Below are 19,157 nucleotides of genomic sequence, written 5' to 3'. Positions count from 1 at the left end.
TCCCACCACTGCAGATGGTGGAACTTGAATTCAATAAATATGTGGAATTAAGAATCTAGTGATGACTGTGAACCCATTGTCAGGAAAATCCATCTGGTTCACTAATGCCCTTTAGGGAAGGACACTACCATCGTTATCTGGTCTGGCCTACATGTGACTCCAGACCCACAGCAATGTGGTTGACTCTTAACTGCCCTCTGGACAATTAGGGATGGGCAATAAATGCTGGCCTAGCCAGCGATGCCCTCATCCTGTGAACGAATAAAGAAAAAAATAAATTATTTAGGTTATAAATAGCCTCTAAAATGCTTTGAAAGTATGGCTTTGAGTTGACAGTAAGAATTGATTGGAAATAAAGATCTCAAATTCTGGTCCCCTCCTCCACATTTAATGCTGGTGTCTTTCTCAGTGCTGCAGGCTGACAATCAGCCATTTATTGATAAATAGGGTCTGTGTCTATTTGCACTAGATCACGTGGAAACAGCAGATTCCAGAAAGTTAGTGATTCAAAAGATACAGTTGGAAAGAAATCCACTAAATTTGAGCTTTCCAATTCATTTGACTGATGTAATTAGAGTCTTTATAAATTTATCACACTATTCTATTTTAGCTTTTTATCTTCATTATATAGTAGAGTGGTTTCATAATAAATCCCGGGTGATGTATAATGGTTTTAAAAGGCTTTCGGCATTCTACTTATGTGAACATTGCTGTTTTATTTAATACTGAAATTTGACTGGCTTCATTATTTGCATTGGACAGCATGAGAAACTATACATCAGTTATCAAAAGATACCATCTCCCAAAAGGTTTTCAAATCATAACATCAATATAGGAAGTGACAATAATGGTACAGTTTTTAATTGGACACAGGCCATCATTTCCAACATATCAGAATGTGACAGTGACGTCTAATAAGGACCTGAGAGATTAATTTGGATTATCTGAAAATAGTTAGTTCAAATAATTTCCATGAATTACTATGCATTAATCTGTGTAATTGTGAGCCAAAATATAATTCATGTCACCTTTTCATTTGAATGCTTGTAATTAAAGGTGAAGGAAATATTTCAGCCTTCCCCATTCACCAGAGAAAATCTAAATAAATTTATAGCATTTTCAAGGATGCATTTTACCCATGAGCACTTATGAAATGATGTGTAAGAGACCGGTACTAGATATTTTGATTAATATTGTCAGTACTATCATTGCTCTTATCTCTGAAAAAGAAATCAACTTGTAATTTTTGTTTACCTAATCTTTTTTGGGCTAAATGGAGCATTGAATACCAATGCAAAAATTCTTTCAAACCTAAGAATCATTGAAAGGCCGAAAGCAGAACATCAAAGATGTAACAAGAATTTTTAGGAAAAGAGCATTAACTCTGACAAGTTATCTCTATGATGGGCCTTAACATGACCTGCTCAACTTTTTGCCAATCTGTCAATCTCTCCTCACAGGAACACATCTAATTACCTCTTCAATCAATTTGTGTGGTCTGCTTCAATGGCTGACCCGTTAAGTCATCATTGTGGGAATTACTGTTTTGCAGTAATTATGTTTCAGCGTAGAAATGGTATCAATAAAAATAGTTCAAAGCTGACCACTGCAATTGGGCCATGCGAATGGTCCATTAATTTTCTATCTTTCTAGCAGCAAGAATAACAATCTCTGTGGCTCCTGCACGACCTCCAGAGGGAGAAGCAGTAGATGAAGATGCTCCAAGAAGATGGATGAGAATGACCGGAGCTGTCAGCTGTCAGGAACATAGGTGCAGACTGTGGATGCCCCAGGCCATTACCAGTGAACTGTGTCATCTGCTGCAGCAGGACCTGCAGTCATGATGGCTGCGTGGCTATCCCCTCCTGATTTCCATCAAGGCTACCTGAATCTTCAATAGTCATGTCAGCAGCTCATTACAAAGAGCAAGTGGGGACCTGTGTGCCATCTCCCTTTGCTCAGCCTACAAATTACCCAGGATATCACTGATGACATTTTCTCCAGGAAAGTTTACATCCTTTTCCTGCAACAAAGAGAGTCAAAGACACTGAGAAGTGAGATTCCCCATAGTTTGAATTCACATTGCACTGAGAGACCCAATCATCAAACTGCAGAGTTTGTCAATGGAAACAGCTTCAACTCCATCAATGTTTGACATATCGGTGACCATTGCTGCCAGATTTTAGAGATGTGTGCCACATAGCCTGGGAACACTGGGTTTATTGCCCGTGGAAGTCTCTATAATCACGCCTTTCTGCCAGGTCTTACATTTTCCCCTCATATGGAGTAAGGAGACCTGTGTCCTCCACCCTGAGACACACACACACACACACACACACACACACAATTGGTCTTAGCCCTTACTGCCTGATGCCATGACGCAAGGGGAAGGTTAAGGGGGTTCAAGATGATGGAAGAACCATTAGTAGTGATGCAGGGTTAGGAGAGATAGTAACGTGTCCTCGGTATGCACGTAGGAAGTGCAGAGGGCAGGAGTGTTAGTAGTTTGAGAGAATGAACTGGTGAGAACAAGTACAATGAGGATAAGGAATACAACAGAATATGCTAGAAGTATTCAGCACATTTGGTATCATCTGGGGAATCAAAAATCATGTCAACTTTTCAGGTCAAGGACTTTGCATCAGAACATGTAGACTGCTATTCACATGGAGTCTGTTTCTCAGGTGCATTTAAAACCAGTATGAAACTGCAAGCACATAACTTTTGCCAGAACACAAAAGCAGTTAAATGCCTTAATATGCGCAAAAGCAGCAATTGTTCCGTTGTACTGATCGTTTTGGAAAACCATCACTTCAGGAAGAGTCCTTACTTTCTCAAATTTCAACCATCAACGAAGACCCTGATATACAGTTTTGAGATGGTTGTTAGAAACGTCATTCCAGCACTATGACCAATTTATTAGAGAGTCTAACTTTACGGTGCAGAGTGTTGCTTTGGGCCCTAGTGGACCAGACACAAATTGCACTCAAAATTCCTTGAATTGTAGTTTTGTTCATGCTTCCATTCAAACTCATTTGCTTATTACCGAATCCCTACAGCATGGAAGTAGGCCTTTCGAGTCCACACCGACCATCTGAAAAGCATCCCACCCAGACCCACCCCATCCCTGTAACACTGTATTTCCCATGGCCAGTCTACCTAGCCTGCACATGTTTGGACTCTCGGAAGAAACCAGAGTACTCGGAGGAAACCCACACAGACACAGGGAGAATGTGCAAGCTCCACACAGACAATCACCTAACAGTGGAATCGAATCCAGGTCCCTGGTGCTGTGAGGCAGCAGTGCTAACCAGAGTCACCGTGTTTATAGCCACAGATATAAATTCTTCCATGAACAAGAGCAGTCAAATAGTATTTCAGAAAATAATATTTATTTTTACATTTTCATTTTAAAAAATTAATTAATGTATTTTAGAGTAGTTACATGATCTATTCTTATTAGTACAGATGAAAATGGGTTGATCACAAAATAAACATTTTTTATCAGTGCCCAATGAGTAGTATGATTTTAAATACATCCCAATTATTTTCAATACCTATCAGATTTATTTGCTGGCTATTTATACAGTTATTTAAATATTTCTCAATTTTTTAAAGCTTCTATGTTAATTTCTTTCCACATCCTCAAAAAGCTCATTTATAAGAACCTTTTTGAAGGGTCAGAAATAGGCTTGATAGTTACCATGTTGATTAATTAGGTCTAGAAGCATAGGCAAATTTGTGGGTGGGGTCAACTTTCAGCGCAATGTTTCTTTAAAACAGCTTAAAGGATCAGTGAAATTTGATTTGTGTTAGACATAACCTGTGCTCAAAATTCTTCGAGCTGAGAGTAGGTTTGATGAACCTGGAATAAATTGTGCTGAACAAACCAGCGCAAACTAGTGGAAACAGCACCCCACCATACTCAAGAAGCTGAGAGGGTGGGAGATCAATGTGGTACTGCAGGAGAACTGGACAAGATAAAGAAAGGATTGGTCCAACATAATCAAATGCACCCACAAGAAGGTGCAAACACTAACAATGGAAACAAGTATTCAAGGAAATGTGTTCTATCCCCAGCCCTCATGAATTAAGCTTATAAAAAACAATATTGCGAGCCAAAAAATACTCCTTTGTTCCAATCCAAAAAGCTAGAATAAGATCTTTCCAAATTTGGTCTGAAACTATTCAACGTAATTCATGTGGTACAAGACTCCAAAGAATAGTTAGCTTGAGTTATGGAATTCTCAAGGATTTGATATTCCACAGTATTTGGATTTTGTTAGACCTTGCAGGATGTTTCCAGTATGAACAAGAAGTTAATGAAAGATTCCACCCCTAATTCAAGCAAGATTTCCAGTAGAAGTTGTGCCAGTGTGAATATACAAGATGTGCAGAACTTTAGAACATCCCTTTCCATTCTCTCAAATAGTTTACTCATTGGCGCATAGGCTTAACAGTGCATTCTGGAGCAGCAAGAAATAGATTCCACCAAGGCCCTGTACATATATTTTCTTTATTTTGAATGAATTCAACTTTGCACTTATTATCTCTATAATATAATGTATTGGCATGTGAAATGTCCAACCTAATACAATGTTTATGCATTAATTTCTATTTGTAGGCCCTAGAATAGGAAGCTAGAAATTCTTGAGTTATCTAGGGTAATGCATAGAGAGACATAACAGCTGAATTTCATAAAATAATAGAATCCATACAGTGTAGAAACAGGTCATTCGGCCCAACACCAATCCTCCAAAGAGCATCCCACCCAGACAAATCCCCCGACCCTATTCCTGTAACCGTGCATTTCCCATGGCTAACCCACTTGGCCTGCACATCCTTTCACACTATAGGCAGTTTAGCATGGCCATCCACCTAACTTGCTCATCTTTGGATTGTGGGAGGAAACCAGACCACCTAGCAGAAACCCCACAGACATGGGGAGAATGTGCAAACTCCACACAGACAGACACCTAAGGGTGGAATTGAACCCAGGTCCCTGCACTGTGATGCAGCAGTGCTAACCACTGAGCCACTGTGCCACCCACATCACACAAGAGGAGAGGTTGAGATGAAGAGTTCTTACAGGTAACCTCTGCCAATGTGGGGATTGAACCCACACTGTTGGCATCACAAACATCACAAGCTTCACAAACCATCCATCCAGCCAACTGAACTAAACCAACTCCACAAATTTCCCTGAACAAAAACCTGTTGCCTTCCCTTTTATGCAGATATTTGTGTTACTTACATGCAATCATGTTGATTGTTTACAGAATATTGACTATCCTTCCACAGATGTGTGAACTTTGAATGATATTTACAAGAAACAGTGCTATAATTTGTTGCAGCTTCACTTTCCTTCAAAATACTTTAGAAACAGAATCCTTTCCCAATCTCATCCAGCGTAGTCTACATCAAGTGCAACTCCCCAACAAGTTTAAGATGCCATTGAAAAGAAAGAAAGAAAGAAAAAAGCAGCAAGAGCCTAACTTAGTCTTCAGCATAGCCTTAGGATACATAGACTTTACCAGTGGTATTCACGAGAGATTTTAGTTGTAAGCTATTGCCTTAGAGACAGAGACAAATCTGGACATGCCAATAATAGTCTTCATTTTCAGATTACTTTTGGAATTAATCATACGATAACAAACATATGCTTTCCTGAAGCTGGACAGTAGAAACATACATTAATGTTCAAGGCATATACGTTATAGTGAATAATGTATAATGTATAGTTGAAGAATTGAATGTTTGATTTAAAACTAGTTCAGCATTGAGCAACCTGTGCAGTGTCTAACTGATCTGAGGTGGTCATCTGGGAAAGAGGTGAGATTGGGATCATAAGAATCCTAAATAGGATCAGGAATACAACATACCCCAAGTCAAACCTGCTGTGCCGTTCACTAGGATCCTGGTTGGCCTTTTATGTTGATTTCACTTTCACATTCTATCTGAAAAAAACCCTTGATTCCTGTTGTGCCCAAACATTTATTGATCTCTGACTTTAATACACTCAATGACAAGGTATCCAAAGCCCTCTGAAATTCCTGGAGATCCCAAAGAAAATCTCTTTAAATGAAGACATTTCTCCTTGTCTTATCCTGAATGGTTGACTTCTTATCCTGAGAGATTGCCCCCAATTAATATAGAGACTCTCCAACTAGAGAAAGCATCCTCAGCAGCTCCCTGCTACAAAAAGCTTTGCTCCAACCACCCGTTGATACTGGATAAATAACAATTGTTTTGGAATGTGGGATAGTGGAGGAGTTTTTGAGTTAGGTATCGAATTGAGTTAGGTAATTTTCAGTGAGGTTGACATGAGATGTCCCATGGATGAAATCTTGAAACACACTTAGTTGAATGTGTGGAAATAGGAGTATTATGCCTTTGAAATCGATTGCAGGAGACCTGTTGAATTTATGAAGATAGACACTGTTGGAAGTATAGGTGCATGGTTCCATTGAAGACAAGGGAGTAGAAGAGGGCAATGTGGTTGAACATATTGAAAGCAACAGGGAAGATGAAGTGAGATGGTCACCTCAAAATCAAGCAGGAAAATGTACCGTTGGTGGTATTGTGTCACGTGGTCTCAATGTAGTGCTAATGGAAAGCAACCAGACTGAAGAGATTTCTAGATTAAAAAGGGAATAGGATGGGAGGCATGCATGGGATCTTCAAGTAATACTGGAGGAGGTGATGGTGCCTCTCTATTCTCTCTGACTTGGATATTTTCAGAAAGGGTTAATTGTAGCAGGTTTAAAAGAGCAGTGAATAATTCAGAGGAGTTAATCATCAAATAAACATGAACAGTTACTGTATTTCATCTTCTGTAAACTTGAGGATATCCGAAGTTCTCTATATCTTGCTTGTCACTGATTCTGTAATTTCCTCTAACCCTATAGCTCTCAGTTATCTGAATTGTTCCAATTAGGCTTTCTTTCTCAGCTCCAATTTTAAACACTCCATCACTGGCCTGTGCCTTCAGCTCCTAAGCTCTGGAATTCACTGCTAAAATCTTTATATCCTCCTTTGAGATACTCCTTCAAACCTACCACTTTAACCAAGTTTTTGGTTACCTGCCCTATTATCTTCTTAAGTGACACAGGATCAAATTTTGTTCAATAGTGCTGTATGAAACACCTTGGAACATTTAAGCACATTAGAGGCACCATGCCTTTCAAATTGTTATTAAGTGTTCACCCACTAATGTTGGCAACAGTAATTTTTCGGGTATTTTTAAGCAAAAGTACAATTTGAGTTACCCAAGGAAATATCAGTGCATTTCTTTGTGCGTAAGTTATTACGCTATGCTATTCCCTCTGGTTTGTGTTCTCACGGACAGGAAAATATCTGACACATTACCACATGCAAAGTCAAAAAATATCCAGCAACTGGTCTCCTTTCTCGTGATAGATCCAGTTCCATATACGTGCAGACAATATTTCATTCTTTGAAAGAATTTTTCCCTGCCAATTTTTCCCAGAGTAGGGGATTCCAAAACTGGAGGGCAAAGATTTAAGGTGAGAGGGGAAAGATTTAAAAGGGACCCAAAGTGCAACTTTTTCATGCAGAAGGTGGTGCATGTATGGAATGAGCTGCCAGAGGAAGTGGTGGAGGCTGGTACAATTATAACTTTTGGATGGGTATATGAATCAGAAGAGTTTACAAGGCAATGGGCCAAATTCTAGCAAATGACATTAGATTAATTTAGGATATCTGGTTGGCTTAAATAAGTTGGTCCAAAAGGTCTGTTACCACGCTGTACATCTCTATGACTCTCAGTTAGCAAATTGTACGAAAAGTAAACTGATCCTGATCACCTGTTATCTGTTCTTAATACTCCACTATCAAATACTGCTCTTATTATGTCAGCATGCATGAACAACTATAAAGGTAGGAGTTGACAAGTGTCCGATAGAGATAGGAGTATATTTGACAATAAAATTCATTTTGAGCTTACTGTTTTTTGTTATAACTGTAATAAAATCCCATAGCTTTGAGCTGGGTCTTTCAAACAGTTCGCCTTTACACACCTAACAGCTCCCTTGGCTACGTCTGAAATCTTTCTCGGGTTAGCTGGCACATTCCTCCCTATCCCCAGTATTTCAAACTCACTCCTTTGCCAGCATTTTCTTTTAAAATGAGCAGGCCAAACTAAGATTTTTCCTGACTCCTGCTATCTGCTTGGAAGATGACAATCCACCCATTGTTCCCGCAACAACATAAGCAGAGTGTGAGTTGCAGATTTCTGCACTCAGTCTCAGCTGAAGGAATAGCCTAGGGAACCTACAACAGGCGGGGAAAGATAAAAGAAAATCTCATAACTAATATGTAGTTAAAGCAAATGGAACACTGTAAATATTCTAAATGACCTTTAAAAAATTCCCAAGAGATGCCCAATCAAAATATTTTTTCTCCTGATGCTTCATTTTGTTTTTTTTCTTGTTTTGAGTATAACTGATGAGGTTCCAACAAAGCCACAATCCAATTGGATCTGACTTCATTGTTCTATTCATCAACTGCATGTGTTAATTAGAGATTCAGTAATTAAATCACAAAAAAGTCCAATCCACAGTAGGTCTAGTACAAATTAACTGTTGCTTTACTGGAATGTTTCCGTTTGCACAGTAAGGTTGAGCAAATGGCAACTGCATCAAATCTCAGCCAAACCCCTCATCCAGCTTAATAACTAGCTAACAATTGGCTCAGCCTTGAGTTTCTGTTTGACTTTTTAAAATAAACAGTATCTGAATCAATCTAATCATTTTCCTCATATATAGATAAACTCAGGCATCGGCTCTATCTTTGATCCTTCAATAATAAGAAAATCAAATTTGAAAATAAATGCAAATTCCCAGGATATGTTCTGAGCAAACTCATAAAGCCAGGGTATCAATAAGGTATATCATACATAGATAAGGTTTACACTTGTTATAAATTAAAGAATATTTGTGCTTTCTGTTGAATTAGAGTCAATACAGTATGAAGCTGGAGGAACACAGGACTGATGAAGAGTCCCGACCTGAAACATCGACTCTCCTGCTCCTCTGATGCTCCCTGACCGGCTGTGTTCCTCCAGCTCCACACTATATTGACTCTGACTCTAGCATCTGCAGTTCTTGCTATCTCTTCTGTTGAAGTATTAGTGCAGCCTCAGTTATTATGGGGGACTGGTGAGAAGAATCTGTTCCAGAACCCATAGACATTGCTGTACATAATGCCTTGCAAGTCAGGCATGGCCAGTAAATGAGTAGTCCAGTATGTCAGCCATTACCAGCAATCTCTTGACTTCAAATTAATTCAGACCGATCTGACAAAATTAACCTTATTGTGGCCGTGTCTTCCCAGATGTTGAGTTCAGTGTTTAAGGATTCCATTGTTGCCTTTCATTTTTATTTGGCATTTTATTTGCCCACATCCATTACAATATTGAACAGCAGCTCACCACAGTAGACAACTTTGTGCATTCAAATAATAGGCCTGCAGGTGACATTAAAATGTACATACTCAAAAAACTCAGCAAAGCCCAGAAGAAAGCCCAGTTGATGATATCAGATATTAGAAGATTCAGAGTTCGGATCAATATGCCCGAATCACTGTATTCCCAACGTTTGGACAAAACTAAGTTAGAACAAAATCAGGAACAGTTGCCCTCCCTACCAAACTTCCTAGCCTATGTTACCCATTGATGTGAATAAAGCCTCACCAACCTAACCTTTTGTATGATGAATCATAATAAATGTCATCATTCTACATTGGAATGGGCCTCATCTTCCATCAGCATAATCTTAACTACCGAGGACTAGCTGTCCAGTACAAGATTCCACCTTCAGACAAATTTGAATAAAATAACATTTCCAATGTTCACCCTTGCTAGGGGCTCTGAAAGGTCCATAAGATTTGATTCCAACAATGACATTGGAATTGCACCCAGCAAGAACCTCCACCATTTAAGGGTCAGTAGAGATTCCCCATTTAATATAGAACATACATAGAACCTAGAACTGTACAACACAGGAACGGGCCCTTTGGCCCATCATGCTGTGCCAAACATGAAGCCAAATTAAACTATTCCCTTCTTCCTGCCCTTGGTCCATATCCTCCATTCCTTGCATATTCATGTGCTTATCTAAAAGTCCCTTAAACTCCCTGAACATATCTGCCTCCACCACCATCCCTGGCAGAGCATTCCAGACTCCCACCATTCTCTGTGTAAAAAACTTACCCTTCACACCTCCTGTGAACTTTCCCCCTCTCACCTTAAATGCATGCCCCCTAATCATAGACATTTCAACTCTGGGAAAAAATGATTCTGACCTTCAACCCTATCTATGCATCTCATAATTTTATAACTTCTTTCAATTCTCCCCTCAGCCTCTTCTGCTCCAGTGAAAACAACCTGAGTTTTACAAGCCTCTCCTTATAGCTCATACCATCTAATCTAGGCAGCATCCTGGTAAACCTCTTCCGCACCCTCTCCAAATCCTCCACATTCTTCCCATAGTGTGGCAACCAAATTAACGCAATATTCTAAGCGTGGCCTAACCAAAGTCTTATAAAGCTGTACAATTGATGCACACCATTAGGGGCACAACCAGGTGCTTGAGGCTTTAATGTGCAGTGTGCTGCAGCTTAAGGTGAGGAGTGGAGGAGGTTAGTGCTGGCAGCAATGCCTTCTTTTCGAAAATCCAGAGATGCAGTCCTGAGGACAAGTTATCATAATGGTGTACTTTCTATTTAGGGAGCCATGAATGGTGCAAAAGACAGAGAAAATTAAAGAGTAGGTGACCCCATACTTCACTATTTATGCCTTTGTTTAGATCCTGGGAATTTTGTCCATTCCATTGTAACCTTCGTCAAACTCAGACAGTAATTACATTTCTGGCTTTTGTTATCATCAATAATGGTTCCAAATACAATATCTCAGAAATTAAGCAAGTTTTCACACTGCTGCCACATGGACTGAAATAAGTGTGCAACATTTGATGTCTGACTGGATCGGCAGCCTGTAAGTTACCTCCATAAATTTTCTATTTCAATGATGACCCCACTGAAGTAGAAATTTCTGTCTAACACCTTATGAATGGCAAGTGGAGGAGATGAACATGAAACCTGCATTTTCAAACAAAACAAATCAGCTGTTGAATAGAAATTAAGCACTGACTATTAAATTATCTTGAATCTCATTAACAACAGTGATGCTTAACACCAGCTTCATTTACGTGAAAGGGTAGTCTCAGATAAAATGATGGCAGTCAGCAACAGTGAGCTGAATTTTAGTTGGAGAACCAATTAAGAGGCCATAGCTAGCAGCCCTGTCTGATTCGGTGGAAGGCTCCACAACTGGAAGGGGCAATGGGCATGCCTGAGTCTCTGTGTAAGTGGCAAACCCACTAAGTGGTGTTGGGTAATGCCACTATTGGTGGGAGACTGTGAGAGCACACCAAGATGGAGGTCATCACTGGCAGAGGGAGCCCTTTTATAGAATGCCCAACTGTGCCTTTTACAGCCCAGCAAGCACACAAGTTGGCTTTGCAAGATGGATGTCTGGAAATACCATTCCCCACCTCAGCATGTTCCCCAGGAGATACACTATTCCATTGGTGGACCTCAGCCACAATTAATTTTTCACACAGTGAATTAAGATTGACTTCAATTGGCCAGATGGCTATGAGCTCAGAATCACAGAAATGTTACGGAGTAGAAAGAGGCCATTTGGCCCATCATGCTTGTACTAGCTCTACAAACAAGCATCATTACCTCGTGCTATCTCCTCCTTTCTCTCTCATACCGTTGCACGTTATTTCTGTCCGAATAATCAGCCAATGCCCTCTTGAATGCTTCAATTTGAAACTGCCTCCACCACATTTTCAGGCAGTGCATTCAAAACTCTAACAACTCGCATTAAGAAGAAGGTTTCTCTCACGTCACTCTTGCTTCTTTTGCACATCACCTTAAATTTATACCCTCTCATTCTTGTTCTTTTTACAAATAGGAACGACTTCTTTCTATCCACAGTACCCAGCCACTCATAATTTTTAAAACTTCTATCAAATCTCCTTTCAGTTTTCTGCATTTCAGGGAGAACACTCCCAATCTCTTCAATCTATCCTCATAATCAAAAATTCTCATTCCTGAGAACCATTCTTGTAAATCACTTCTGGATTCTCTCCAATGAACTCGCATCTTCCCTATACTGTGTGGTACCCAGAACAATACACATGACTCCAGCTGGAGTCTAAAAAAGTGCTTTATACAAGTTCAACATCCCCTCCCTGCTTTTGTACTCTTTGAATCGCTGGGTCAATGTTAGCTTTCAGTAAACCTACCAACCTCACCTTACCTACCCCATCTATTTACCTACAGCTCCATCCATGGACCTTCCTCCTCTCTCCCTCCCACCTATTCCCCGTGCACTGCATTCCCTGAATCTGCTGCTTAGAAAATGGGCTGACGAGAGTAATTCACAGGCTGCCTGAATTTGCATGAGTTTACTGTCAGGCCTGCATTCAAACCAGTGTCTGTCTCAGGATGAGAAAGCCCAACATGCCTGTAAATACTGGCCTGGTGTGATTACAATCAGTTGCTTTCCTACTTAGTTTGAAATTTTTCTGGAAATCACTCTCAGAGAGCATGGAGATACAATGGAGGTGAGCACAGCTGGAGTTTACTGGGAAGAGCTCATGGATCTTAGCAGCACAAAATCTGACAATTAAGTTGTTTAACAGGTTGGAATAATTTAGTTGCAAAAGTGAAGAGATTTAATCATGTTTGTCAAATTGTATGTGCTGAGCACAGTAAACCATTATTCCCTTGTGGAGATGCAGAACTATAAATGGGCCTCGCTCTGGGTCCTGCCTTCATTCGATTAAGTTCTCAGGCAGTGAATCTTGTTGTGAAAATAGCAGAGGGAAGAATTATGTAGGTTTTGCGGATGGGAGGTCTGCTGGGACTCACCTGGCTTGAATATGTAATTCTAGGGCTTGCAGAATTGCCCAGCTCCCTGACACTTGATTTGCTTCTGCATCGGGAAGCTTTGTAACAGATGTTGCCTGCTGTTAGTGTTGATAAATAGACCATGTCAACAAAATTTTAATCTCCCAGCGTAACTCAAAGCTTTTATTAATGGAATGCCCTGGGAATTCTATTCTGATGCATTATATATTATGGGTGTTCTTTTCTTCCTGATAGTCACCTGGAGTTGATTTCTCTTTTATTAAGAAGTTATTTTGCCAATTTCCTGACAGTAACAGATCTGCCTGTGTGATGACCTTTCATTAGAAAACAGAGGGTTGGTTAGCACAGTTGGCTGTACAGCTGATTTGTAACACAGAGTGATGCTAACAGCAAGGGTTCAACTCCTGCACCTGCTGACATTACTGTGAAAGTGCCATCTTCTCAATCTCACCCCTCACCAGAGGTGTGGTGACCCTCAGGATAAACTAATACCAGTCCTCTCAAATGGAAGAGCAGGTCTTTGGTGACTTTACCTTTTATTTTAACAGAACTTGAGTAACATACACCACCATTTTCCATCAAGTGGATCTTATTTAAACACTCAGTGTATCCATTTTACAATCTACAGGACTTGTCGAAAATAAAATATTTTTATTTGTTTACAGAATGTTACTAATTTCCCTTCTCTCCCTTTCCCAGCAGATGGTACGGGAACAATATCTGACAACACAAGGCTGTAGCCTGCAGAGGCCAGAGAACCAATATGTCTACAAGATTGGGATCTATGGCTGGAGGAAGCGTTGCCTTTATTTATTTGTGCTGCTGCTTCTCATCATCTTAGTTGTGAATTTTGCATTGACTATCTGGATTCTCAAAGTGATGTGGTTTTCTACAGTAAGTGTTATCCCTGTTTTCTAGAATTCATTTGTTTTCTATGGAATGCACTTACTGAAAATGCTCTGTTAAACAGACGATTAGAGATTTTTCATCTTTCTCTGGTCCCTTCCTAATTCTGTGTTTCCATCACCATTTCCATCATTCTTTACCTCCACATTCTCTCATTCTTTTTCTTTTGGTGAGATTTGATTGTTCTTGATTGTTCTTGATGGTTTCACATTTTTATAACTGTTTATAAATTACGCAACCAGATTGCAAGGATGATTGCAAATGTCAGCTTCTCAAATCACAAGCTTTGAATACTGGAACTGACTGCAGCTTTAGACACATTAGTTGTGTTTTTATGCAAACAGAAAGCGTATGCAATAAAGGTGAATATAGTATGACCTGCAGGATGTAGATGATAATTAAGAAGGATACTAGTGGGTGTTAGAGGTTATTTTTATAACTTTAACAAGTGATGGATGTAAAAATGTTCTTGAGCATCATTTACAAGGTCTTCTGGATGGCTTATATATATGATTCAATAAATAATAAATGAGTCAGCAGAATTGTTATTCCAGGAGTATTGCACAATGCAGCCAAATCCTTGACCCAATAAAAGACTAGCGATAACAAGGACTAGACTCATTTTAAGTACCTTAATGGTTTCTTCTTTTTTAAATGGGTGTGAAGTCAAAATACTTGAGATCACTCACTTGTCCTGGAGTTTCTGGGAGATGACAGGCTGCTATTTCCATCACATGTGACAAGAATAGTAGTTCAAAGCTACCAGGAACATTTTAGCATAAGCATGCTGGCTGTATCTGTTAACATATGGTCTGTACTATAAATGGCAGTAGATTTTTCACTAGGCCACACCTGTGAAAGTTGGATTGAAGCTAATGCAGGCCATAACTCAACAGATTAGTTTTCAAATTGCCCTAAAGACCCACAGAGTACAGTAATGATCTTCTAGACTGCTGAAGAATATCTTAGGCTTTCACTGCTTCAGTTACAGTCTTCCCTATTACCGGACCTCCCCCCATTGGCTGGTTTTCTTGTGGACATGCCAGCTCTTGGCTGATTACCTCATGGTCGTTTGGATCAATGTCACTTTCTGATGCCCAGGTTTTGAGTTAAATTTTCTGAATGAATAGCAGTGTCTGAGAAAATGTACCCAGGTTGTGCAAATCCTGTTTATTTCAGTCAAAAAAAAATGTTGTGGGACCAGACAGGAACTGTTACATCCAATTTGGCAATTAATGTTTTTGCAGTGTTTTATTAATATTAACAAGACCATTTCTTCTATAAAACGGATCATAAAGGCTATGTTGAGCTATGGTTGAGTACCTGCAGCAGTCTTGCTGAGCTGATGGTCTTTTCAAACAGAGGTGATACTTATTCAGATCCCGGATCCCTGAAACCACTTAATACAACACCAATTTCCATACTTGGCACCACCTGGCAGAGTCTTCTGCTTACTCCCCATGTCCTCTGGTTTTTTTTTATTCTTTCTCAAGCTGGCTTATTATTTTTTAATAGAATTGGTGATCTCTGTTTCACAAAGGATTGAGATACAGAATTCCACATTTTAATCAACCAAGTGACATTTCTTTTCTAATCCTCCATCTAATTACTTCTGTCATCATATCACTTGCCTGTTGTTGGCCAGTGGCCCACAGCTTTGAAAGTCCAGCTTCAATTAAATGTAATCTGTGAGCTGTCTGTATGATCCACATGCCAGTAGGCAGCACAGCAACTGTGAAGGCCAGAAAATCAAGCAGGGCAACCACACAGCATAAGCCTGCAGCACTGTTTTAAAGAAGAGGGATGAGTTGATTTGTTGATGTAGAATAGGAATGACAAAGAATTACTGATGGTGAGTGAGGGTTGCCAGCAAAGAGAAGGGAGACTTATTCTGCTCAGCTACAAGCGTAGAAAATGCAACATAGACTGACTTTTCTTTTTGTTAGATCTAATTCCCACAAATCTTTTCAGACTTGATAATTCTATTTTTTTTTCCAACTCCTTGCATCATGATGTGATTGCATGGCATGGTATAGAACAGCTCCTTCTCTGCCTGTCTCTAGTCAAGCAATCATGAGCTCAATCAAAGTTCATTTGAAAACCACAGCAGCCAAGCTTCTGGAAATTGGCAGTAGGCCAGTTCTCATCATCTTGGCCTTGCTTCAACCCCTTTATCACTCAATTAGATCTGATAGAATGACCAGAATCAGGACATGTTCATCTCACTAGAGATTCCTGGCAGGCAAGCCCCTACCTTCCCTGCACCAATGAAAAGAGCGGACTCCTCCCTATCTGTACCTGTTTCAGTAACTTTTGTATCCTCTCTGTAATGAGGTGTCTCTAAGCTGTACACAACACACAGTGAATGAATTATGTCTTTGTATGAATTTAATGTTGCTTTTCAATTCCATTAAGTATAAAATCAGGAATAATCCCATTTGTGATTTTTGGGGCTAAATGTTAATCCACATAGCAATCTTTAATCACATGTATATTTTAAACCTTCATCTCCATTTAATATATGCTTTTGCTTGTATTTAAATGGTATATCTCGTTCCTCCTCTTAGAAAATGTGTTACTTTATGTTCCATGCATTACTTTTAGAGTTAGCAAAGGTCAATTTGTTCATTCCTATGAGAAACTGATGATGATGATGTAATATCTGAGGACATTTTAGTTACAATAGCATGCTTTATCCACAGCGATGCCTGCAAATGGAAAAAGTGTTTTGAAAACATAGAGAAGAGGTGAATCCTTAAGAATGCTGAGTGCTGTTTGTAATTGTTAACAACTTGAATTTTCTGCAAAGCCTCACATGATGGAATTTATAAACCCAATTTGGCATGATGCAAGAAAAACCATTCCTCCTGAAGTTATTTTCGATTAAAGTATATTTCATGAGGAAGATATTTTGTCTCTGCCAGTAATTGTAACGACAGTTCGCTAATTGTAGCTATGCTTTGAATCTTGCATACAATTATGGTACACTATATTACAGAAATCTTTGCTGGAAGCCAAGCTGGAATTTACTCCTTATGCCAGAAACATCAGAGCTGTGAAACTGCATTATAAAAGTCTCAATCCTGCCACTTGAATATGCAATCTAGGCCAACCTTCTGTTTGCAGTACATCATTATTTTAACTGTCAGGTTTTGCATAGGGCAAAAGCCCATCTGCTTTCTCAAGTGGTTGTACAAGATCCCTTGCATCATATTAAAAAGAACAAGAGATGTTATGACCAACAGTTATCCCTCTATCAGTATAACTATGTCAGAGTATCTAGCCATTTGCTCATTGCTGTATGTGGGCACTTACTCTGTGTAAATTAGATGCTACATACTGTGTTACAAAAGTGACAACAGTACTTTAAAGGCCATAATGAGTTTAGGGATATGCTTAAATTAAGAAAAGTACCACGCCTATGCAAGATATTTCTTTCTTCCTTTTTGCTTCATTACTTCAAACAGCATTACTTGCATTTATATAGCTCCTTTAAAATAGTCCGGCAGTTCTTTACAGGTGTCTTACCAAACAAATTCTGACAAACAGTCGCATAAGGACATATTAGGACATATAATTTACAGATAGGCAAGAAATGCTGGCTTAGCCAATGACGTCCACAACCTGTGAACAAACTTAAAGGAAAAGAATCTTCTCAAGGAGATTAAAGTGGTGAGATAATGAGCTAGAAAGCAGATAGATTTCAGAATGAAATTCCAGGCCTTGAAGCCTAGTCAGCTGAAGGCCCGGTCACCAAGGTGAACAGATTAAAGTTGGGAATGCAAAATAGTCAAAACTGGCTTTTTGTGCATGTGAGTCAGGACACAGGACTTCCTGTTCTGACATCTAATTTATTTTCCTTAGTAGAACTGTTGATGTTTTCACAGACACTCACCTCCAGACTCCACAACTGCTACATCTGGTAATCCCTGATGCTGCTTTTGTATGATTTTAGTTCAAATGATTGACCACATCCTCTTGCTGATCTGACACTTCTCAGCAGAATTCCTGGAGGCAACTCCACAAGTGAAGGAATCCACATTACTGAGTATGGAAGAGAAACACCATCCAGTGGTGGGTGAGGTTTTTATTACTGACCACAAGGTGCTAACCTTGACAAAATCCTACTGCTCTTGCTGTTCTCATTTGCCCAAGTTCAAACATTTCAACAGCTAACATTGTAATTGAGTTTCAAAACTAAGCCTATGCATTTTTAGTATTTTACCATACAGGGTATGTGATTATTTTCTTATTTGTGACAGAATAGTGCCCCGCACCCCCCCAGTCTGCACAGGCTCCACTTCTAGAAAAGGTCAGCAAAAGTAAAAATGGGGCTGCACCTAACTTTTTTTGGCTACGTGTTTTGGGGGGTTTCACACCATGACGTGCAATGAGATTTCTTACCATAACTTACCAAACTCACCTCATTAACAAGAGGTTTCTGAGGAACGTTAACTCTGATTTTCTTTTTCTTCACAGATGATGCCAGACCTGCTGAGCTTTTCCAGCAACTTCTGTTTATGTTCCTCGTTAACAACCCACCCAACCCTGGGTGTCAAGATGTCCCAGCTGGGCTGAAGAGGAACTTAGAGTGGGAGGGGAAAGATCCAGTTGACGTGGCCCACGTAGATAACAATGATATAGATAGAAAGAGGAAGGAGTTTCTGCTGAGGGAATGTGAGCTGCCAGGGGCTAAATTAATAACCAAAGGTAATAATCTCTGGATTACAGCACGAGCTACTTCACACAGTGTCAATAAAATTAAAGAGGTAAATGCATGACTCAAAGATTGCTGTGGGAGAAATGGATTCGAATTCATGGGACATTGCCACTAGTACTGAGGAAAGAAGGAGCTGTTGTGATGGGATAGGCTCTGCCTGAATCATTTTGGGATCAGAGTCCTGGCAAATTGCATGACTAGGGCTGTGGATAGGGCTTTAAACTAAATTGTGGAGGGAGGAACAAAAACAGAAGTTGCTGGAAAAGCCCAGCAGGTCTGGCAGCATCTGTGAAGGAAAAAAACAGAGTCAATGTTTCAGGTCCGGTGACCCTTCCTCAGAACGTGGGAGGGTGGATTCAATTGCATAGAAAATTATTGAAAAAGTTAAAATGGTGGGTGGGGGTGGGGGGAGGGGTGTTTGGGGGTGTGGAGCGGGGGCTGCTGGTGGTGGCAAGGGCTAAGCAGAGGTTATTAAAGTTTCCAGAATAAACGGTGGAACAGAAAGTATGGAAAGGTTCAGGAATCTAACTTCACCCATGGCAGATAAGGGGACAACTATGAGAAGGAG

The 19,157-nt window shown here is 39.8% G+C and overlaps 1 protein-coding gene across 2 annotated transcripts in view; it reads left to right on the top strand.

Moving 5' to 3' along the window:
* sgcg (sarcoglycan, gamma) overlaps positions 1-19,157 on the top strand; it is a 493,040-nt gene that overhangs the window by 168,772 nt on the left and 305,111 nt on the right. Inside the window, exon 3 of one of the 2 annotated variants that reach the window (XM_048598066.1) lies at positions 13,666-13,857. In XM_048598066.1, coding sequence (XP_048454023.1) covers positions 13,666-13,857 — 192 coding nt within the window. Of the gene's footprint in view, positions 1-13,662; positions 13,858-19,157 lie in introns of both variants that reach the window. The other variant, XM_048598067.1, reaches the window with a different exon arrangement.

This window comes from Rhincodon typus, chromosome 6 (assembly GCF_021869965.1).
Source record: "Rhincodon typus isolate 14 chromosome 6, sRhiTyp1.1, whole genome shotgun sequence".
NCBI lineage: Eukaryota > Metazoa > Chordata > Chondrichthyes > Orectolobiformes > Rhincodontidae > Rhincodon > Rhincodon typus.
This window is presented reverse-complemented; position numbering and strand designations above follow the sequence as displayed.